This window comes from Schistocerca piceifrons, chromosome 8 (genome assembly GCF_021461385.2).
Source record: "Schistocerca piceifrons isolate TAMUIC-IGC-003096 chromosome 8, iqSchPice1.1, whole genome shotgun sequence".
Taxonomy (NCBI): domain Eukaryota; kingdom Metazoa; phylum Arthropoda; class Insecta; order Orthoptera; family Acrididae; genus Schistocerca; species Schistocerca piceifrons.
The window spans coordinates 382037515-382062621 of NC_060145.1; the positions used below are offsets into that span (position 1 = coordinate 382037515).

General features: G+C 46.1%; 1 protein-coding gene across 1 annotated transcript in view; it reads left to right on the forward strand.

The window, feature by feature from the left end:
* The window catches only part of LOC124712365 (mucin-5AC-like), a 400134-nt gene that overhangs the window by 337511 nt on the left and 37516 nt on the right, over nucleotides 1-25107 (forward strand). The window contains 3 exon segments of the mRNA XM_047242660.1: nucleotides 1422-2488; nucleotides 13564-15949; nucleotides 15951-16148. Of these exon segments, the coding sequence (XP_047098616.1) occupies nucleotides 1422-2488; nucleotides 13564-15949; nucleotides 15951-16148 (3651 nt within the window).

Genomic DNA, 25107 nt, shown 5'->3' on the forward strand with positions numbered 1-25107 from the left:
TACACCACGAAGATGACGGGCTACAGACGCGAAATTTAACCGACTGGAAGAGGATGCTGTGATGTGCAAATGATTATCTTTTCAGAGCATTCACACAAGGTTGGCGACGGTGGCAACACCTACAACGTGCTGACATGAGCAAAGTTTCCAGTCGATTTCTGTTACGCAAACAGCAGTTGACCGGCGTTGCCTGGTGAAACGTTGTTGTGACGCCTCGTGGAAGGGGGAGAAATGCGTACTATCACGTTTCCGACTTTGATAAAGGTCGGATTGTAGCCTATCGCGATTGGTGTTTATCGTATCGCGAAATTGCTGCTCGCGTTGGTCGAGATCCAATGACTGTTAGCAGAATATGGAATCAGTGGGTTCCAGGTAATACGGAACGCCGTGCTGGATCCCAACACCCTCGTATCAGTAGCAGTCGAGATGACAGCCATCTTATCCGCATGGCTGTAAAGGATCGTGCATCCACGTCTCGATCCCTGAGACAACAGATGGGGACGTTTGCAAGACAACAACCATCTGCACGAACAGTTCGACGACGTTTGCAGCAGCATGAACTATCAGCTCGGAGACCATGGCTGCGGTTAGCCTTGACGCTGCATCACCTAGGTGCACGAATGGCAAAACGTCATTTTTTCGGATGAATCGAGGTTCTGTTTACAGCATCACGATGGTCGCATCCGTGTTTGGCGACATCGCGGTGAACGCACATTGGAAGCGACTCGGTCACCTCTTGTTCGCATTGACGGCACTTTGAACAGTGGACGTTACATTTCAGATGTGTTACGACCCGTGGCTCTACCCTTAATTCGATCCCTGCGCAACCCTACATTTCAGCAGGATAATGCACGACCGCATGTTGCAGATCCTGTACGGACCTTTCGGGATACAGAAAATGTTCGACTGCTGCCCTGGCCAGCAAATTCTCCAGATCTCTCACGAACTGAAAACGTCTGGTCAATGGTGGCCGAGCAACTGGCTCGTCACAATACGCCAGTCACTACTCTTGATGAACTGTGGTATCGTGTTGAAGCTGCATGGGTAGCTGTACCTGTACGCACCATTCAAGCTCTGTTTGACTCAATGCCCAGGCATACCAAGGCCGTTATTACGGCCAGAGGTGGTTGTTCTGTGTACTGATTTCTCAGGATCTATGCACCCAAATTGCGTGAAAATGTAATCATATGTCAGTTCTAGTATAAAATATTTGTCCAATGAATATCCGTTTATCATCTGCATTTCTTCTTGGTGTAGCAATTTTAATGGCCAGTAGTGTATGTTGCGTTTCTCTGGAACTTGGCCTCGCCGTGTGGCGCCCTCTGTGTATGACTGTGTCTCCTTTCTCCCTTCGGACACAGCATTAGTGATCAGCATTGCGTTGGACATGAAATATTGTATTTGACTATTAAATGTTACAGTTGCCACCACCGGAGGAGGATACTACGAAGCCGCCTGGTAAGGAGGAAAAAGATAGCGGCGGCGAGAATAAGGAGGTGTCGACGTCACCACGGTACGTCCTCCGCGGGCGGCGGCCGCCCTACACAGTACTGGACCGCAGGGCGTCGTCGGCCAACAGCTCCAGGAACAGCAGCGAAGAGGACGAGGCGACGAAGCAGCGGAAGAGGCGACCGTCCAAGGAGGCGTCACACTCCGACGACGATGACGACGACGATAGTGACAGTGGCGGTGACGATTCCTCGGAGGAGAGGAGAGGTGCGAAAAGGGACGGACCCGGTGGCGGGAGGGTTTCTGACGAACGGAAACTTGTGCGGAAGAGGAGGCCGGGGCAAGCTATTTCCAGTGCTGAAAGTAAGGATACGGAGTCCGTGAGAGGCGTGCGATCCTCGACTGCCGCACCGACGCAAGAGGCGACGACAGTAGTGACGCCGCAGAAGTCGACGGAAGCCGCCTCGTCTGCAGCGCCGAGTGTGGAAGGAGCGGCGCAGGGCGAGCAGCGGGCGGCCGGCTCGCGAAAGAGGCGTCCGTTCAAGGTTGCCGACAGCGATGAGGAGACGACGAAGGCGGTGGAGGCGGCCCACAAGAGGCGGCGGCCCTCGGACACGGCGCTGTCGCCGCCGTCTTCGCCGCCTTTCCACCCGATGCTGCCCGCGGCGTCGGCGCTCACCATGTCCGACTCGCTGTACAACCACTTCCGGCCGCTGAGCGACGTCCCGGAGGACCACCTGCTGCCCTTCCTCAGCTTCGGCAAGAAGCTGCCCTCCAAGGCGGCGGCGGTCGCGCACCGGACAGCCACGGGCAGCACCAACTCGCTGCTGCCGGAGGCCTCCGCGGGCCACGGCCGCGGGGGCGGGTGGGCGCTGACGACGGCGCCGCCCCCGGAGCAGCAGGGCTCCGGCCAGCGCCGGCTCCCTGAGGACGTGGAGGACGAGCACATGGACGTGGCGCTCGTGCGGACCGCCGTCGAGCGCAACAAGGCGGCGCGCGGAGCTGCTGTCCCCAGCGCCCTCCGCACCCTCTACACGAGGTACGCGCTCTCCGCTCGCACCACACGCTTCAACATTGCCGAACGGTATCTGTACGGAGATCGTGACGCACCGCTTTTCCAAAAGTGTAATTTATCCTCGTATTGGTTAAAAACAGTCTTGCTTGCAATTTTAGTTTTTTATTTTTCAACTACGTGTTTCGCTTTATTTAGGCATCTTCAGGTTATCTTAATTTGGTATTTCTTAGAAGGATCCATTAGTCAGTGTAGCCAAAGGCCATCGTCGAATATATCAGGCCAACATCGTATTTGTTAAACTCGTAAAAAACTTTTCTAGATGGACGCGAGTGACACCAAGATCTGCATAACGCGTTCCCGTTCACAGGAGCGAGTAACAGAATAAGATTGGGGCTCACTGGCGTCCATCTAGAAAAGTTTTTGAGGACGGGGCGTGAGTCGTCCTTGGGTAGCTCAGTTGGTAGAGCACTTGCCCGCGAAAGGCTAAGGTCCCGAGTTCGAATCTCGGTCCGGCACACAGTTTTAATCTGCCAGGAAGTTTGATATCAGCGCACGCTCCGCTGTAGAGTGAAAATTTCATTCTAGAAAAGTTTTTACCGAGTTTAACGAATGCGATGTTGGCCTGATATATTCGACGATGCCCTTTGGCTACACTGACTAAAGGATCCTTCTAAGAAATACCAAATTAAGAAAACCTGAAGATGCCTATATAAGGCGAAGCGCTTAGTTAAAAAATAAAGAACTAAAATTGCAACCAAGACTGTTTCTAACCGATACTGTTAAGCACAAGATTGGCGTATGCCACATGTGGATTGGAAGAATTTCTGCCGCGTGGGATTAGCCGAGAGGTCTAAGGCGCTGCAGTCATGGACTATGCGGCTGGTCCTGGCGGAGGTTCGAGTCCTCCCTCGGGCATGGGTGTGTGTGTTTGTCCCTATGATAATTTAGGTTAAGTAGTGTGTAAGTTTAGGGACTGATGACCTTAGCAGTTAAGTCCCATAAGTTTTCACACACATTTGAAATTTGAATTTTTTTGAAGAATTTGTATTTATCGTGGTGTCCAAAATTGAAGCGACAAACCGAAATATTGCAAGGTTGCGTTTATTTTACCACAAAACACCATAATCAGATGATAGCAAAGTAGAAACAATATACAGGGTGTTACAAAAAGGTACGGCCAAACTTTCGGGAAACATTCCTCACACACAAAGAAAGAAAATATGTTATGCGGACATGTGTTCGGAAACGCTTACTTTCCATGTTAGAGCTCATTTTATTACTTCTCTTCAAATCACATTAATCATGGAATGGAAACACACAGCAGCAGAACGTACCAGCATGACTTCAAACATTTTGTTACAGGAAATGTTCAAAGTTTCCTCCGTTAGCGAGGATACATGCATCCACCCTCCATCGCATGGAAACCCTGATGCGCTGATGCAGCCCTGGAGAATGGCGTATTGTATCACACCCGTCCACAATAAGAGCATGAAGAGTCTCTACATTTGGTACCGGGGTTGCGTAGACAAGAGCTTTCAAATGCCCCCATAAATGAAAGTCAAGAGGGTTGAGGTCAGGAGAGCGTGGAGGCGATGGACTTGTCCGCCTCTACCAATCCATCGGTCACCGAATCTGTTGTTGAGAAGCGTACGAACACTTCGACTGAATTGTGCAGGAGCTCCATCGTGCATGAACCACATGTTGTGTCGTACTTGTAAAGGCACATGTTCTAGCAGCACAGGTGGAGTATCCCGTATGAAATCATGATAACGTTCTCCATTGAGCGTAGGTGGAAGATCATGGGGCCCAATCAAGACATCACCAACAATGCCTGCCCAAACGTTCACAGAAAATCTGTGTTGATGACGTGATTGCACAATTGCGTGCGGATTCTCGTCAGCCCACACATGTTGATTGTGAAAATTTACAATTTGATCACGTTGGAATGAAGCCTCATCCGTAAAGAGAACATTTGCACTGAAATGAGGATTGACACACTGTTGGATGAACCATTCGCAGAAGTGTACCCTTGGAGGCCAATCAGCTGCACTCTCCATACAGTGACGTGGTCAACGTTACCTTGTACAGCAGCAACTTCTCTGACGCTGACATTAGGGTTATCGTCAACTGCACGAAGAATTGCCTAGTCCATTGCAGGTATCTTCGTCGTTCTAGGTCTTCCTCGGTCGCGAGTCATAGGCTAGAATGTTCCGTGCTTCCTAAGACGCCGATCAATTGCTTCGAACGTCTTCCTGTCGGGACACCTTCGTTCTGGAAATCTGTCTCGATACAAACGTACCGCGCCACGGCTATTGCTCCATGCTAATCCATACATCAAATGGGCATCTGCCAACTCCGCATTTGTAAACATTCCACTGACTGCAAAACCACGTTCGTGATGAACACTAGCCTGTTGATGCTACGTACTGATGTGCTTGATGCTAGTACTGTAGAGCAATGAGTGGCAAGTCAGCACAAGCACCGAAGTCAACATTACCTTCTTTCAGTTGGGCGAACTGGTGGTGAATCGAGGAAGTACAGTACATACTGACGAAACTAAAATGAGCTCTAACATGGAAATTAAGCGTTTCCGGACACATGTCCACATAACATCTTTTCTTTATTTGTGTGTGAGGAATGTTCCCTGAACGTTTGGCCGTACCTTTTTGTAACACCCTGTAGAGAATACAGAACGTAAACGTTTGCAACATGCATAACGGTAGATAAAGATGTTCTTCGTGTTCTCCAACTTAACCGATTTACACAAACTTTCGGATAACAGGTTAATGCGCTCAGTATGGCGTCTTGACCGCCTCTGGCAGCAATACAGGCCTTGACAAACGATGGGGCACGCTGTGAATGATGTCATCAATCTCATATTGAGGCAATAACGCCCGTTCTTCCAGCAGTGCTGCTCGCAAATCTTTGAGAGTGGTTGGTGGGTGCTGACGTGATGCTACCTGTGTCGCTGGTGCATCCCAGACATGCACTGTGGAGTTAAAATCGGGAGAGCGAGCAGGTCACACTATGCGTGTGGAATAATTATTGACTCGTATTTCTAATTTCTGCTATCAGTCGCTTTTTTATTTTATGTTTAATCTAAAATAATACGACGCGTTTCGAACATGTTCTGTTCATCTTCAGACGTTTATACATACATACATACAGAGAAATGTTACGTTTAAAAGAAAACGTCAACCACGCGTTGTTTATGAGGTCGAGCATTGTCTTCCAGCTCACGAGGTTCCAAGATTTCGTCATGATACCTGACAGCAGTTAAACCTTGCAAATTTAGTCGTACAGATTCACGAAGAGGTGTTCGAGTGGTCAACATAATGGCTGCCCACACCATTAGGGATCATCCTCGATATCAGTCTCTTTCCACAATGGTTGGATCTCGAAATCGTGTTCCACGGTCCCTCCAGTAGCGAATCCGTCGAAAATCACTGTCCAGACCAAATCGGGCCCACTGTTCGACGGCCCAGGTGGCACATTGACGTCTCCATTCTACAAATTCCTTTCTGTGAAGACACGTCAGAGGTACACATACAGAAGGCCTCCGACAATGAAGACCACTCTCCCTAAGCTTTCTGTACACCGTTTGCCTCGCTACAACACGTCCAGTGCATGCTGCGAGGTCAGATGCTAGTTACGGTACCGTCGTGCCCGTACAACCAAATAACAATTCTCTCTTTCTAATTTTGCACGTGGTCGGCCACGCCCTGGTCTTCGGGATACAGTTTTGCTCTCTATAAACTGTCGCCACATCCGAAAAACAACACAAAAATTCTTGTTAAAGCCATCGGTCCATATCAATTTGTGAATGTCCTGTTTCCAATGGCCCTCCACCGCAGAGAGCCTGGTAACCATCTTCTCTGTGCCATACTGCACCGTCTGTGACCATAGACAGCCAGTGTGGATGTGAGAGTACCCGGCAAACAATATCCAGTTTGACAGGTGCCCTGACGTCATCGTTGGCGTGGTTGCTCGTTGACCAGAATGCCATCTTCCGTGCAGGACACGGTCGTACGGGCATGTGTTGACAGCTTATATGATTATGTCGTGAATGAATAAGAGTGGATGATCAAGGACGAAGTGCTCGTTTTAGAAAGGGCGTAAGGCAAGGATATAGCCTTTCGCCCCTACTGTTCAATCTGTACATCGAGGAAGCTACGATGGAAATAAGAGAAAAGTTCAAGAGTGGAATTAAAATTCAAGGTGAAAGGTATCAATGATACGATTCCCTGATGACATTGCTGTCCTGAAAGAAAGTGGAGAATAATTATTTGATCTCCTGAACGGAATGAACAGTCTAATGAGTACACATTATGGATTAAGAGTAAATCGAAGAAAGACGAAGGTAATAAGATGTAGTAGAAATGAGAACAGCGAGAAACTTAATATCAGGATCGATGGTCACGAAGTAGATGACTTTAAGGAATTCTGCTACCTAGGCTGTAAAATAACGAGTGACGGACGGAGCAAGCACATCAAAAGCAGACTAGCAATGGCAAAAAGGGCATTCCTGGCCAAGAGAAGTCTACTAATATCGGCCTTAATTTGAGAAAGAAATTTCTCAGAATGTATGTCTGGAGTACATTGTAAGGTAGTGAGACATGGACTGTGGGAAAACCGAAACAGAAGAGAATCGAAGCATTTGAGATGTGGTGCTACAGACGAATGTTTAAAATTAGGTGGACTGATCGCAGAATCGGAGAGGAAAGGAATATATGGATAACACTGATAAGGAGATGGGACAGGATGATAGGACATCTGTTAAGGCATCTGGGAATCACTACCATAGTGCTAGAGGGAGCTGTAGAGGGCAAAAACTGTAGAGGAAGACAGGGTTTGGAATACATACAGCAAATGATAGAGGACGTAGGTTGCAAGTGCAATGGAGGACATACGAAGCATGTTGGGGCGAGGGGGGGGGGGCAGTCACAAACTGGACCGTGACGGCGACCCTGTCTTCTGAGTTTGTGTACATACCGTGAAGCGGGAGATATGAAAGTGATCTGATTTCCGAAGACGGGTTCCTTAACAAAACTTTATCCGCTAACTCCCCTCTACACCTTTACGCCTTTCGGTTTCATCGCTTTAGGAAGAACGAGTCGAGTTCTCCGTTCTAGGAAGTCCTGAATCCATCACAAATCCCATATGATAGTAAGCTTACGATTTGTTCCAAAATGACTAGGCAAAACTGTGAGATTCCGACCCTCATACATCTTAATGATGGTGGCTAATGTGGTCTAACTTTAGATTGAAATATACCTGTTTGTCAGGACGATATAACTGTTGCTTATTATGAGGCTTATTACAGTACACGCATTGGACATGGCGAATTTAGAATTGGCTCTCCTCTCTGCGGCCAAGTGTCGAACAAGTAGATCGTCACGCCTGCTGATGATTTCTAGAAAACGATAACGCACGAGTGCCGACTCGGCCTTCAGCGATGCGATAGTACGGCTCCCAGGTGCACTGGGTAACCGCTATACCGGTGCAGGAAGCGATGAGGCAGCGCCACTATTGGGCCCATTGTCTCTCGAACTCTTACGCACAGTTCGTGCAGATCTTAGCATTTACGGCATACTTCGAGTGTCTCTCCCGCAACTGCTTGACTGCAGACATCGGACTGTTACGACTGACATCATTCCCTGGAATCATGGAGGTGCAGCGTGAATCAGAATCTGAAATTATATGGAGCCTGCAGAATATCGCGGCTGTGATGGTTCTTCATCTCAGTGTTTTCTTTCATCCGAACAGATATGAGATTATATGAGATTATCAAGGACACTTAGGAAGGTGCTGTAAACGTTACAGATTGTGTATAACGCACTGTTTCTCAGCCTTACACGTATGACACAAACATTTTTTGTTGCTTCCGCGTGAGATACCACACGTTGCTTCACTTCATACAGCCATCTATTTAATTTAATAAAATAATGTTATTGTTGTTACAACAGTATTTAACGCAAAATTAAGAGTGCCTCAGTGTAGCTTTATATCGCTGCCTCATTCAGCATTGTACTTGCGATGTTGCCACTAAATTCTGCAGTAAATTTTTGCATAGATGTCCCTTTCGCCAATAGCAACATCACAATCGATATGAAAATGTCGCTTACTTTTCTCTTGACAGTGTAATTTGAATGTTTATATTTTCATTAACATTTGTTTTCATGTAGCGACTTGTTTGATAACAGTAAGAAGAGAACAGAAATATTTTTCGTAACTTAATACTGTGTAACTTCACATTCTCGTATTAGTTCAAAATAACGAAGAAATTCACTAATCAGCATATATCTTTGCCAGAGATGCTATTGTGTTGAATATTAATTTGACGTTTCTTGAAAGTTTTCTAAACTTCCATGTGTGCAGGCCCACGTTTTGCCAAGGTTGTTTCTAGTACGAAGTAGGAGTTTCGCTGGGAAGTTCGAGCACGCTGCAGAAGTTTCGCTGGGAAGCCCTTACACAACCTCCTTGTTATCTCAGTCTCTCCCCATGCGATTTCCATAAATTTGGAATCCTGAAGAAAGACATTCGCAGCCGTCTATTTGCTCGGGATGAAAATATGCACCCTTAGGTTGTCGTCGTTCCATAGGCAACGGTAAACATTTTTCGATGAAGGAATTAACCGTCTTGTCTCATAATGGCCTAATTACTTTTTCCATCTTTCTGGTTTTCATTCGACTGCCCCGTATTAGGTATAGTTTTCGCCTCCTCAGGTTTCTCAGCATTTTAGTGACGCTCTCCTGTGAGTGAAACAAACTGATGATACTCGTGTTGCCCTTCTTTGAATACGTTCCATATTGTGTGTTAGTTCTGTTCGTTATAGATTCCAGACAACTGAACAATATTCTACAAGGAGACGCCCGAGCGTTCTGTAACCAGTTTCCTTTGTAGGCCGACTGTATTTTTTCGAGATTCTGCCAGAGAGTTCATGTCTTGTCACCAACCTTACCTACGACAGCCGGTGCTCATTCTCATTCACATTCCTGAAACTTGTGACAAAATTTAGGTATTTGTAAGAGGTGAGTGACTATATTATTTATGATAGATATTGTAGTCGTACAATAAATATTAAGTTTTCTAGTTTTTTCAAGTGCATTGTTCTAAATTTCTGCAAATTTAAAGCAAGTTCCGATCATCGCACCGTACCGAAATCTTAGCAAGATCTGACAGAGTATTTTGCAGTTTTTTTCAGGTAGCTCTTCATTATAGTAACAGCATTATTTCCAGAAAGTCTTAGCTTACTATTAACATTGTATGCCGAATCATTAATGTACAACATGAACAGCTAAGGTTCCAGAATTCTTCCCTGGGGTACGCCTGAACTCACTAATACGATTGCATCCCTCGATGACTCTCCTACCTACATTGAAACCGCCAATCCAGTTACAAATTTTATTTCACCCACCATATAACTCTACTTTCGATAGCAAGCGTAGGAGTGGCACAGTCAAATGCTTTACGGATGTAAACATTGCATCCACCTGACTGCGTTGATTCATTTCTTCCACGGCGTTATGTAAGAAAAGCACGAGCTGCGTTTCGCGTGACCTGTGTTTTCGTGAACCCTGCTGATTGGCATGGTGTAGGTCATTTTGTTCGAGATACCTCATAATGTTTGAGATCAGAATATGTTCTAGGGTTCTACAGTGGTACTCGACGGTAATTTTGTGGGTCACCTCCGCTACCTTTCTTGTAGACGGGTGTAACTAGAGCTTTTTTCCGAACACTGTGACACAGTATTTTGTTCGAGGATTCTACGAAATATTGCGGTTAAATCGCAACTGTGAATTCTGTATAGAATCTCTCAGGGATTACTGCAGAACTTGGAACCTGGTTTAGATTCAGCGATCTCAGCTGCTTTTAACACCGCTAATTCTGCCGGAAAACTTGAATGGTCCCGTTGACAACCAGGTTCTACATTTGTGAAACAGTTGGTCAAAGTACACCTTGCAGCGCAACAAGTGCTGGTTCCAGAAAATGTAAGTGTTTATGCACAAGATGGACTGTGATGATGGACTTTTATTCGTTTATTTATTATTACATGATCATTTTTTTTTGGGGGGGGGGGGGGGAGACTTGTGAATTGTGCGGTGTGCATTAATCGAATTGATAGCACAGCTGAGTGAGTCGATTACCAGATTTAACGAAGAGTTTCCCGACAGAATTCTGTCATGGTCCACAGAGCTGAATCCTTATTGCTGTGAAGTATAAAAAGAAGAGATTAACCCTTCGAATACCTGTTGTAAATTTATTCCAAAATGCCCTCAGTTTGATTTGTCTTATTCTTTCTGAGCCGGTCGGAGTGGCCGAGCGGTACTACTGTCTGGAACCGCACGACCGTTACGGTCGCAGGTTCGAATCCTGCCTCGGGCATGGATATGTGTGATGTCCTTAGGTTAGTTAGGTTTAAGTAGTTCTAGGGGACTGATAACCTCAGCAGTTAAGTCCCATAGTGCTCAGAGCCACTTCAACTATTTTTATTCTTTCTGAGATATCAGATCCTTACGGAAGTCCCATGTGTATAACTCTTACACGAAGAAAAAATGTCCGCAGCTCTTGGTCTAGTGGCTAGCGTTTCTGCCTGTGGATCACGGAGTCCCGGGTTCGATTCGCGGCCGGTTTTTTTATACGGGGGCCGATGATCGCGTAGTTGAGCGCCCCACAAACCAAACATCATCACATCATCACGAAGAGATAATAATGACGTGCTACTTAACAACACACCGCACATTCTGCGTGACCTGCCGTTTCTGCAACGTCCTCGGCAGATAATGGAACACACTACAGGCGGTTGTTGAGATCCGTCTACTGCTCGCCAGTGGAGCTTTTGGGAGGTAGCTGGATTGCCTTCTCGCATCGTCTGCCACATCTCTGCTCTCGTGACTTACGGTAAGTGCCGTGAAACTCTCTCAGGCGCCGAGTCACGTAATAACGCTGAGCGTTTGCGAAAGCGGAGACAGAACTTCCTCCCGATGTGCTACAAACAGCAAACGCCTTCGAGTCCTGCAGACTCTTACTACGCTGCTGCTTTGCTAACTCGTCGGTTTACGATTTACATTCTCCGGTGGCACATTTACACCTACAAATCAATCTCGCCGAAAAAATCCATTGTAAAAACTCTAGGAATCGACGTACTTGTCAAATTTTTAAATACATTAGTTACTTTAGTTTATCAGGGGAAAATGGAATTGAAAGTCGCTCCTTAGTGAAGTACTTAGGTAGGTTATTTCTAAAAGATTCATCCGATTTCACATATCTTCTACATTAATCAAGACAGAAACTTGGGGTGAATATACACTACTGGCTATCAAAATTGCTACACCACGAAGATGACGTGCTACAGACGCGAAATTTAACCGACGAGAAGAAGATGCTGTGGTATGAAAATGATTAGGTTTTCAGAGCATTCACACAAGGTTGGCGGCGGTGGCTACACCTACAACGTGCTGACACGAGGAAAGTTTCCAACCGATTTCTCATACACAAACAGCAGTTGACCGGCGTTTCCTGGTGAAACGTTGTTGTGATGCCTCTTGTAAGGAGGAGAAATGCGTGCCATCACGTTTCCGACTTTGATAAAGGTCGGATTGTAACCTATTGCGATTGCGGTTTATCGTATCGCGACACTGCTACTCGCGTTGATCAAGATCCGATGACTGTTAGAGTATGGAATCGGTGGGTTCAGGAGGGTAATACGGAACGCCGTGTTGGATCCCAACGGCCTCGTATCACTGTCAGTCGAGATCACAGGCACCTTATCCGCATGGCTGTAACGGATCGTGGAGCCACGTCTCGATCCCCGAGTCAACAGATTGGGACGTTTTCAAGACAACAACCATCTACACGAACAGTTCGACGACGTTTGCAGCAGCATGAACTATCAGCTCGGAGACCATGGCTGCGGTTACCCTTGACGCTGCATCATAGACAGGAGCGCCTGTGATGATGTACTCTACGACGAACCTGGGTGCACGAATGGCAAAACGTCATTTTTTTCGGATGAATCCAGGTTCTGTTTCCAGCGTCATGATGGTCGCATCCATGTTTGGCGACATCGCGGTGAACGCACATTGGAAGCGTGTATTCGTCATCGCATTGACGGCAATTTGAACAGTGGACGTTACATTTCAGATGTGTTACGACCCGTGGCTCTACCCTTCATTCGATCCCTGCGAAACCCTACATTTCAGCTGGATAATGCACGACCGCATGTTCCAGGTCCTGTACGGTTCTTTCTGGATACAGAAAATATTCGGCTGCTGCCCTGGCCAGCACATTCTCCAGATCTCTCACCAATTGAAAACTTCTGGTCAATGGTGGCCGAGCAACTGGCTCGCGCGCGGGATTAGCCGAGCGGTCTATGGCGCTGCAGTCATGGACTGTGCGGCTGGTCCCGGTGGAGGTTCGAGTCCTCCCTCGGGCATGGGTGTGTGTGTTTGTCCTTAGGATAATTTACGTTAAGTAGTGTGTAAGCTTAGGGACTGATGACCTAAGCAGTTAAGTCCCATAAGATTTCACACACTTTTGAACATTTTGAACAACTGGCTTGTCACAATATGCCAGTCACTACTTTTGATGTGGTATCGTGTTGAAGCTGCATGGGCAGCTGTATCTTTACACGCCATTCAAGCTCTGTTTGACTCAATACCCAGGCGTAGCCATCCGATTTTACTAGGGCATGTTTCCCAGATGCATGTACATAGAATCGTGATGCGCTTTTTACAATTAAATTTAGATATAATTTTCCATTTACCTTTCGTAAATACTCACCGAGCCCTCGAAAGCACGCACGACAAACAACCAGACCAAAGCCAGGATCGTCCCTTTGTGTAGCGAGTATTTACGTAGTTACTGCGTTCACAGTTTTAGGTGTATGACGTCAGAGTTGCAACAGTTGTCTGAAGAGGAGACACATATACAACATCCGTAAAAAAATGTTTTCACCAATACTAACAATGGCTAATCTGTCAACTTTGGTGTAGCCATTAAAAAATTTAGATAAGCACTGAATGAAATGCACTGCCAATAACATGGTAAATATGAAGTGAAACATAGGTGGTAAGCTGCTTTTCTGTTCCCTGTTGCAGCGCCCAGCGCAGGCCCAGCTTGGACGAATCGACAACGACGACCAGCTCTGGACCTGCCCAAGCGCAGAATGGGTCAGTCGAAGTCCCAAGCACGTCGCCAGTGGCCGCTACTGTCGACGCCAACAGAACGAGTGAGGCGCCGGTGTCTCCCTCGATACAGACAGACGTTCCTCCTCCAGCCACGTCGTCTCTGAAGACGCAGACACCCGCTGTAGTGACGTACAGGCGCAGAAGTACCACCACTACAGTTCTGCCGTCGGTGAAGCCTCTCTCCAGCAGTGATTCGTCTTCCAGTGTCACGAATACATCATTTCCCGCCACCACCATTGCTTCGCCCTTCACTAACAGCACAACCAGCGACACTGCCAATTCCTTCATTGCCACTAATTCCAGTACTACTGGATCCACGACAGGCAACATGGCTACCACTATCCCAACCACCACAGTTACGAGCACAACTATCACCACCTCTACAGCCACGTCTTCAACCACCTCTATCAGGACTACTCCTTCCACCATCACCACAACTCCAAATCCCTCGCGTTCCAACGAGCGTCCTAGCAGCCGGTGGACTATTATTGTAACCACACCGCCCGCTCCGCAAGAAACCTTTCCTCCTCCACCAAGATTTACCAGAAAGCCAACTGCCGTGAGCTACACTACCAACTCTCCAAAACATGCCACGGAAGGAACAAATGCAGAACTGAACACTACACCAGTCTACGAAAGCAGCTCCGTTTCACCGGCACTTTCTCTCCAAACTTCATCCTCACCTGCATCCGAGTCATCTGACATTCCATCAGCACTCGTCTCGAGCCTACCATTTAGCACTTCCTCATTCAGAGTACGTTTTCCGTCGCCTCCATCTGTGTCTCCCGCAAGAGATCTACCGCATAAACCTAGGAATTCCAGCATCTACAGCACAATTAATCGCAGGCCGTTCTTACGGAAACCGCCAGCGAAGCTGGTGACTGCAACTTCACCACCAACCCAAAGAAACTTGACCGAACCGCCGCAGTTTACGAATAGCGTGTACATGGACGCTCGACATTCTTTGCTGCCGAAGCCCAACAACATTTCTTGGCTCCCGGTGTCTCAGGAACTTCCCGTGAAGAACTATACCAAAATTTCGCTACAAAGGCCGGCACACAAGTATCCTAGGCCAGATATTACGTTACGGAGAAGACCGACTCTGCGGGATAACGAACATATATCTGTGCTAGAGAATACCACCCCAGTAACTGATCTGGTGAAGGTACGTGAAAATGAGACAGGATCGTCTAGTCTTGGAGCCAACTTAGGTTCTGCAGCCAAAGAAAGCCCTGTAGATATTCCAGATGAGGGCATGATGTTGGGTCTGTCACCACCGCCACCCACAACTAAAATTCTGTCCACGGCCGTGGTGACCTCTGTTTCTGTACAGGGTGAGTGGAGGTCGCCAGTAACGACAACAATTCCACCAGCTTTGTTGCCTCTGCCTCTAGAGCTGACAGCGGAATCTGACTCCACTTCAGAGAGCAGGAGTAGCTCTGCTCCAGCTCCAAGCAAGGCAGCCACATTGAACTCGTCTAGTGTGGTTAATGCAACTGCGCGAGGCAACGCAGACGTCACTACAGTAGTCAGTGTAAAGAACGAGCCTCCTGCAACAGCTGCCCCCGTCCCTCAAACTACTGTAAGTACACAGAGCTCGGAAGTCTCTTCGACTTCATCATTCCAACCCAGCTCGACGTCTGGATTCGATGAGTCTAAAGATACTCCCAATCACGAAGAGCAGAAACAGAATGTCATGAGCGAGGCCTCCTCTATTTCTTCCCAAATCGAGTCTATCACTCAGCGTCCTGAATATAAACTGAAAATTGCCGATGATCCAACCACGATACCAGAAGTCTCCAGTGAAACCGTCACATTATCTGATCGAAATCTCAAAAATGTCACTGCTGCGCCCTCCTCGAAAACTCCAGACACAACAACACAAGCGAGTAAAGAGTCTTCGGAAGTTGGTGCGCTCACTACACCCAGTACCTCAGTGCAGGAATTGGAGAAGGCGGCGCAACCAACCGAAGAGAGTGTAGTGACGACGACAGTAGGTATAGAATCCACCTCTGCAGGCCACACATCAGGGATGGCAATATTCGAGCGACCTGATAAAGAGTACGACCTACCGATAGTCCACCTGTACAATGGCAGCTCGACAGTTTGGATGACTGAAGCGGCGGTGAGGGATGGTGAGCAGACGACGCAGAAGACAACTGCCACTGAAGGTATCAGCAGCCCAACGCCAAAGACTGCTACTGCTGAAGGCGCTGGAAGCCCAACGCCAAAGACGAACGCCACTGGAGGCGGTCAGTCGACCTCATCCAACTCGTCATACCAGCCGGGGCGTTCAGTGGGGAGCAGGTGTGCAGCCAGGGTGCGGCAACGTCAGTCATTGCTACGAGGCGGCGGCGCCCACTCCTGATTCTGAAGACCCTGAGGACTCTTGGGGCATGCATGCTGGCATGTACGCACTTGGAGTGCTCTGCACCGTCCCGTTGGCCATCGCTGCCGCCTTCGGTGTTCGCTTCTTGGCGCGGAAGCGGAGAAAGGTTAGTACGCTACTTATTTTCTGTTTTGTTGTTTCATCCTCCTCGGCCCATATCAGCAAGGACTAGACTTGTAGCGATACAAAGGTAACTCTCTTCGGCTAATCAGTTTAAAAATACGTAAAAGAAAGTACACTCTCGAGGTTCATATCGAAACTAATGCATCCTATGTTTTTGTGTTTACTTTGAGCATCGGGGCCACATTATTTTAGATTAAAATTGATTTTTTAATGTTCCCGCTAATGTACTGTGGGTTTTACTGCCCTGCAGAAGGTAGCAGCATCTACATCTACATTTACATTTATGCTCCGCAAGCCACCCAACGGTGTGTGGCGGAGGGCACTTTATGTGCCACTGTCACTATCTCCATTTCCTGTTCCAGTCGCGTATGGTTCGCGGGAAGAACGACTGCCGGAAAGCCTCCGTGTGCGCTCGAATCTCCCTAATTTTACATTCGTGATCTCCTCGGGTGATATAAGTAGGGGGAAGCAATATATTCGATACCTCATCCGGAAACGCACCCTCTCGAAACACCGCAATGCAGAGCGCCTCTGTTGCAGAGTCTGCCACTTGAGTTTGCTAAACATCTCCTTAACGCTATCACGCTTACCAAATAACTCTGTGACGACCCGCGCCGCTCTTCTTTGGATCTTCTCTATCTCCTCCGTCAACCCGACCTGGTACGGATCCCACACTGATGAGCAATACTCAAGTATAGGTCGAACGAGTGTTTTGTAAGCCATCTCCTTTGTTGATGGACTACATTTTTTAAGGACTCTCCGAATGAATCTCTACCAGGTATCCGCCTTACCAACCATTAATTTTATATGATCATTCCACTTCAATTCGTTCCGCACGCACAATCCCAGATATTTTACAGAAGTAACTGCTACCAGTGTTTGTTCCGCTATCACATAATCATACAATAAAGGATCCTTCTTTCTATGTATTCGCAGTACATGGATCGTTTCAAAATGTCGTTTGACACTGAGGTGCTTGTAAAACAGATGTATCATTGAATTCCTCGGTGGTGAACAAATTGCGCTAGTTGAAATGTAGTAGTTTGGGAGATTTAAGAAAGGAAGCAACTTTCACATGACGTGTCACTGCCATGTAACATATTTCGATGAATAGACCACATATAGAAAGAACTGCTGCAGCGTAGTACAAAAAGTAATTGAGAGGAGTACGCTGTGAGACGAACAGAAATGACACTTTTAGTGGAAGACAGTAATTACACTGTAATGCCTGGACCGTCAAATCGATATGTTTGACAGCGTTCCTGGTTGCTGCCATCATCTTACATAGCTTCGACTGTGTTTCGTTTCATGCTTTTTTCAATGGTTTTTCGATCAATTCCACACATAGCCTGGTATCTTCCCAATGCAGTATTTATATCACCATCATAGTCATAAGAAATATTGCAACCTAAGTAGTTAAGATGTTGAAACTGTTCAAAATTCTGTAATTCAAAACAATATTTGCTCGGATTCGGTGTTTCCTCTGGAACGCCATGGTTGCTAATTTTGAAGTAGAAACTTTAAAACTATATTCTTTGCAAGTCTTATGTAATAAGTACATAATTCTTTGAAATTATCTTCCGTGTTTTGCGTGATCACTGTGTCATTAGTGTGTGCTAGCACATTTGAAGTGATGCTTAGTAACTTAGTACCAGGTGGTTGTTGTCTGTGCAAAATATCGTCCATATAAATATTTTAATAAGCGTGGATGATAATATCCACACTTGTCGTACACCCTGGCTAATAACTATATTTTCCCCATTGTAATTAGATAAACTGAGCCTTAACCAGGTGCCATTCTATAAACACGTTATTGCGTGCCGAAGTTAGCTTCGCTTGGTTATTATATTCTATGGATCCTGTCTGCCTACATTATCGAAAGTCTTCCCTAAATCTATACACTCCATGTGGATGGGTAAATTCAATTCCTTTCTTTTCTTCGTTAGCTGCTTCATAGTAAATACATTTTCAATACAAGCTCACCCTTTTAGAAGACCATTCAGTTCTTCTTACAAGAGCGACTCTGCTGCTGTTGTTATTCGCTTATTTAACATACCAGGATGTAGTTTACAGGTTGAATTTAAGTAACGTGTATTTCTGTAGTCTGGGGTTCATTGCTTTATCCTTCCTTAAATACAAAAGAAACAGTTGCCGTAAACCACGTTTTGGGGATCCTCATTGTAAACCCATATGGTCAATAAAAACAGTTCCATTCCATTGTGATAGGGTTGTACAGCATCCGGTTTTGAATTATTTCAGAATAAAAACAATCTTGAATGCAGAGTCTCGCGGCGATAACATTGAATAAAGTGTTCTCGGGTTTCCAACCGCGTCTATTGGTTAAAACTACACGAGCTTTCGGCCAAGCACTCCTTGGCCATTGTCAAGTGTTATGACTGCCAGTGGGCTGTTGGTGCGCCCTTATATATGCTAGCTGCCGGCTGTGACGTCATTGGTGCCCGTGACATTGCCGTATATGGGCATGTTTTGAGTCGGCGTTCCATGTGCCCTCTTCAACCGCGCGATCGCTGGATCCCACGCAGCGCTGAGCTGTAAGCCACCGTATCTATTCAGGGTGTTTGGGGTAATTTTTATTTTAATAGCTTCCTGTATTGCACTGTCCCAGAAGCCGGTAGTGCGAGCCATGACAGAGGTATTGTCAAATTTTATGTGGTGACCGTTTTCTAACGCATGCTCAGCTAACGCAGATTTCTCTGTATAGCGTAGCCGATAATACCTCTCATGTTCTTTCCTGCGTTGTTCCACAGTGCGCACTGTTTGTCCGATGTACTTCTGGCTACACTCACAAGGTATTTCGTAAACTCCCGGTGTTCTGAGACCTACAGCGTCTTTAACTGGTCTCAGTAATTGACGGATTTTCGTTGGAGGCCTGAAGATCGATTTGATCTTGTGTCTTTTCAACAGGCGTCTTATCTTGCCCGACACAGAGCCACAGAATGGCAGCACAACAAGTTTCTTTTCCTGCTCTTCGTCGCTGGTCTTATTCTGATATTTCCCAGAAGTCACTTCTTTCACTTGATGGGTGCTGTAGCCGTTATTCCCGAAAACCTTGCGTAGGTGGCTCAGTTCGTGGGGCAGGTTGTCGTCGTCTGATATTACTCTTGCACGATGCACCAATGTTTGCACTACTGTGCGCTTCTGTGCTGGATGATGATGGCTGGTAGCGTGCAGGAACAGGTCTGTGTGGGTGGGTTTTCTGTAGACGCTGTGGCCAAGGCACCCATTTCGTTTACGGTGGACAAGGACGTCGAGCAAGTTCAATGCATTATCTTTTTCCACCTCCATGGTGAACTGGATATTACTGTTGATGCCATTGATGTGTTCCAAAAACTTGTCTAATTTCCCGCGTCCGTGTGGCTAAATGACGAACGTGTCGTCAACGTATCGAAAGAAACACTTAGGCTTCAATGGCGCAGTATCTATGGCAATATCCTCAAAATTCTCCATGAAGAGGTTTGCAACAGCTGGAGCCAACGGGCTACCCATTGTTACGCCGTCTGTCTGATCGTAATACTAGCCGTTGTACACGAAGTAGGATGACGTCACTTACAAAGTACTGGGAAATTAGATCCAGAGAATCTTTGATAGGCACATTCGAAAACAGCGCCACTACATCAAAACTGACCATAATATCGTCATCACTAAGGCGTAGACGGTTCCGCAACAACTATATGGTGCCGACCACAGATCTTCAGAACGCGCCGTCATCAACTTGACGGCGAGACATATAGACGAGGGTGCAAAGCCGGCACTTAAGAAAGGACTTAATTTCGCACCTTCACCGTGGGACATTCCTGTCTGTGAAATAATAAGCGGTGTTGCAGTCCACAAGCTCCCACATGAAACAGCGGACGAAATACGGCGAGAAACCAGCCGTATACTGACAAAGGTGAAGTTACCAGCATCCAACATGACCAGGGCTGAGCGCAACGGCCTTCGGGCACATGGAACGCCGACTCAAAACATGCTCATATATGGCAATGTCACGGGCACCAGTGACGTCACAGCCGGCAGCTAGCATATATAATGGCGCACCAACAGCCCACTGGCAGTCATAACACTTGACAATGGCCAAGGAGTGCTTGGCCGACAGCTCGTGTAGTTTTAACCAATTGACGCGGTTGGAAACCCGAGAACATTTTATCCAAAAACAATCTTAGTTGCAGAGTTATTTAATGTCAATAACATTTTTCATTCTTTTGGAGCACCTTCAGATGTCTATAAAACAAGAAAACAGTCTATTAGAAACAAATAGATGAAGGGGCATGGCCCTATCTTGTATGACTATGCAGGTAAAATAATGAAAATTAATAGAAATTTACATAAAAGTAGCTACTTTTGCGATCATTTTTCATTTTGCATTGCTTTATAACTGATGGGTTAGGTATCCAGCTACTTTCACATACGTTTCTCCACTAGTTTCTTGTACATTGTTTTCTTGTTTAATAGACAATCTGATATGCCGCAAAAGGGCAAAACGCGTTATTAACTTTGCAAGCTAGACTTTTTATTTGGAAATAAATGTCTTCAATAGATTCAGGAGGCGAAGTTTTGAGTAAAAGACCTCCGTTCGTTATGAGTTCGATATTTACGCTCTCTGGCCTAGGTGAATTTTTAAAATTTATTTTTCTTATTACTGTCGCTAACCCCTTAAAGTGAGCTACTCAGCCTTTTTTACGTCTCCACGCCTTTCTTCAGGATTAGTTGAAATAATTTCCTCGGGATTAAATAAAATGCTTTTATAATGTGCAGTCCATTCTTTCTGTGCCTCCTATTCGTGTGTGGTCCCTTTCTGCATTTTTTGATAATTTGTAGACAAATTGTTGACCCGTGTACACATGGTGTTGGAATATCTATCTCAGGAGTAAACCAAATGCTTTTACAATGTTCCACCCATTCTTCCTGTGTTGTCAAGTTTTTTCGTGCCTTGTCTCTTTCTGGTTGATTGAAATACTTTTAATAAGTTACAGGCAAATGTCCCCTGTATACATCGTTTTCCACATCACTAAGGAATTTTTTCTCAACTCTCTGTATGTGCTCTTCTTGTCAGAGATTTTGCAATATTTCTAGCGGCTATATCATGCTGTCTAGCTTCATCTGTTTTTAACTGTAGGTACGTGTCATACGCTACTTGCTTATCCCTGAGTACTTTTTCTGTTTGCAATAAAGCAGTTTCTGAAAGCGGAATTCAGTGTCTTCGTTGAGCGTCTGCGGGGAGACGAAATTAGAGAGCGAAATTTTCCGCGCCTCATGGCACGTGATTGATGCACTCCCTAGTCGCTGTGTTTACTTCCGCGTTCATAGCGGCTGCTGCATCCACAGCCAACTTGTGCGCATCATGTTACGGACGCGGCCTTGGGTGCGCCTAGTGGCAGGCAACCCGCACAACGCGCCGAGACCGCTGTGTTATGAATGCATAACGACGAAGAACTAGTCGCCGCCTTTGTGCAGGTTCATCAGCAGCAGTAGCAGCGGTGTCAGACAGCCGATTGGCGGCGCCCACGAAATTCCTGCGAAGTGCAGAGATACGAGCAGTCCGCATCAACCATCTCGCGAACAATGTGAGAGTGGAACGGGAAATTAAGCAGTACTCAACTGCTGAACCAGCAGGCAGGCGTGTTGCAGCCAGAGACTACAGATGTGGGCAGTGCATCGTCCTGGAATTCGTTTCGGGAAGAGCTATGTGCCGAGATAATTGGAATTACACTACTGGCCATTAAAATTGCCACACTAAGAAGAAATGCAAATGATAAACGGGTATTCATTGGACTATAACTGACAAGTGATTACATTTTCACGCAATTTGGGTGCATAGATCCTGAGAAATCAGTACCCAGAACAACCTCCTGTGGCCGTAATAACGGCCTTGATACGCCTGGGCATTGAGTCAAACAAAGCTTGGATAGCGTGTAGAGGTACAGCTGCCCATGCAGCTTCAACACGATACCACAGTTCATCAAGAGCAGTGACTGGCGTATTGTGACGAGCCAGTTGCTCGGCCACCATTGACCAGACGTTCTGGTGAGAGATCTGGAGAATGTGCTGGCCAGGGCAGCAGTCGAACATTTTCTGTATCCAGAAAGGCCCGTACAGGACGTGCAACATGCGGTCGCTCATTATCCTGCTGAAATGTAGCGTTTCGTAGGGATCGAATGAAGGGTAGAGCCACGGGTCGTAACACATCTGAAATGTAACGTCCACTGTTCAAAGTGCCGTCAATGCGAACAAGACGTAACCGAGACGTTTAACCAATGGCAACCCATACCATCACGCCGGGCGATACGCCAGTATGGCGATGACGAATACACGCTTCCAATGTGCGTTCACCGCGATGTCGCCAAACAGGATGCGACCATCATCATGCTGTAAACAGAACCTGGATTCATCCGAAAAAATGACGTCATCTTCGTGGTGTAGCAATTTTAATGGCCAGTAGTGTACTTACCGGGAATCCCTAGAGGGAAGACGACACTCTTTTCCGGAGGCACTACTGTGGAAATTTAGAGAAGCGTCTTTTGAGGCCGACTGCAGATCGATTCTACTGCCGCCAACGCACATTTCGCGTAAAGACCATGAAGGTTAGTTTCGAGAAATTAGGGCTCGTACGGAGGTTTATATACAGTCCTTTTTTCCTCGTTCTGTTTGCGAATGGAACTGGAAAGGAAATGACTGGTAGTGGTACGTAGTAACCTCCGCCATGCACCTTGCGAGGGTTGCGGAGTATGACTGTAGATCTTGATTCACATAATCCAGTGACAGTACAGTTCCTATGTTACGGACTTTGAAAGTATTCACGTGTTCCCTGAGCACGGTACTTGACTGTATAGTTTGTACGTGTCGCAGTGAAAAAGACATAGAGATGGCAGATCGCCGCAACTGAATGTACTGATTCCTGTAGTTGTTCCCTGCGTGAAGTTACATACCGAGGACTACGGTGAATAAACTGCGGAAGTAAATCCTGTAGTTTGAGTCAGAATGATGTCGAGCTTTAACTTGCTCAGAGCACCAACGTCACGCATTCTCCAACAGCCAATCAGCGCTCGGTAGTGTTCTGACTACTGACCGCGCTACTGTGAGTGTTGTTGGTCAGTGATCTCTATACTAAGATCACTGGTTGTTGTTCATTGCGGGCATTAAACGTGATCGTAGCGAGATATTCATTGAATTTTTATTAAATATCTTGCGAGTAATCGCTGATGGCGTTGGTAAGTGACAAATTCTACAGATCGCTGTTGCAGAAGCAGCGAAAATAACACCCCACACTTAAAAGAACGCAAAATCCCCAAGACTGGCAAAGTTTTAACAGAAATTCGAAATATAGCGCGTACTTCGATGCGAGATGCGTTTAATAATTTCCATAACGAAACTCTGTCTCGAAATCTGGCAGAAAACCCCGAAGAGATTCTGGTCATACATAAAGCACACCAGTGGCAAGACGCAATCAATACCCTTCACTGCGCCGATATTAACGGTGAAGTCACCGATGACAGTGCCACTAAAGCAGAGTTATTAAACACGGTTTTCCGAAACTCCTTCACCAAAGAAGACGAAGTAAATATTCCTGAATTCCAATCAAGAACAACTGCCAAGATGAGAAACTTAGAGGTAGATATCCTCTGTGTCGCAAAACAGCTTAAATCACTTAATAAAGGCAAGGCTTCTGGTCCAGATTGTATACCAGTCAGGTTCCTCCCAGTGTATGCTGATGCAATAGCTCCATATTTAGCAATTATATACAACCGCTCACTCACAGAAAGATGCGTACCGGTATCTAAAGACTGGAAAACTGCTCAAGTCACACCAATACCCCAAAAAGGGAAGTAGAAGTAATCCGTTGAATTACAGGCCCGTATCACTAAAGTCGATTTGCAGTAGGGTTCTGGAAAATATACTGTATTCGAACATTATGAAGTACCTCGAAGAAAACGATTTATTGACCCATAGTCAGCACGGATTCAGAAAATATCGTTCTTGCGAAACACAGCTAGCTCTTTACACTCACGAAGCAATGAGTGCTATCCACAGGGGATGTCAAATTGATTCCATATTTTTAGATTTCCGGAAGGCTTTCGATACCTTTCCTGACAAGCGTCTTCTAACCAGACTGCGTGCCTGTGGAATATCGCGTCAGTTGTGCGAATGGATTTCTGATTTCCTGTCACAGTTCTTAGTAATAGACGGAAAGTCATCGAGTACAACAGAAGTAATATTTGGCGTTCCCCAAGGAAGTGTTATAGGTTATATTAACGACGTAGGGGACAATCTTAGTAGCCGTCTTAGATTGTTTGCAGATGATGCTGTCATTTACCGTCTTGTAAAGTCATTAAATGACCAAAAAGAATTGCAAAAGATTCAGATAAGGTATATGTAAATCCAAACATCTAAACAGGTTTCAGGATATTTGTGGCAATGCTAGTTACTGCAGCATCTTCTAAACGGGTTTCCACGCAACTATCGCCTACACAGGTCACTCATTGTCAACAATGGAGTTATTTTTGATACAGAATGGTATGGTAGGCTCTGAACGAGCAACAAGCGTGTGCTGAAGCAAATATGCCGTTATGGGTTAAGAGACGTTTATGCAAACATTTAAACAGCTTTGCGGATATCAACCACAATATTAGTGACTGCATAATCTTGCGAATCAGTTTCAGCAAATTAAAAACGATAAAAAAACTACTTAAGTTCGAGTGAGGGTGAAATTAGATTGTTACATTTAGCTAGCTTTTCGATAGAATGCGACACAGTTGCCAAACGTGACTTCAGTGACATATCAGTGAGACAAAGCAAGGAGATTCAAAGTAAAATTTAGGCGAAGATGAGGAGGAAAACTCATTGAAAGTAGTTGCTCGTAAACTTCGTTATATTTTAATCCATAAACTGTTAAAAGTGCTATTTACTCTGAATTTGAGTCGCTGATT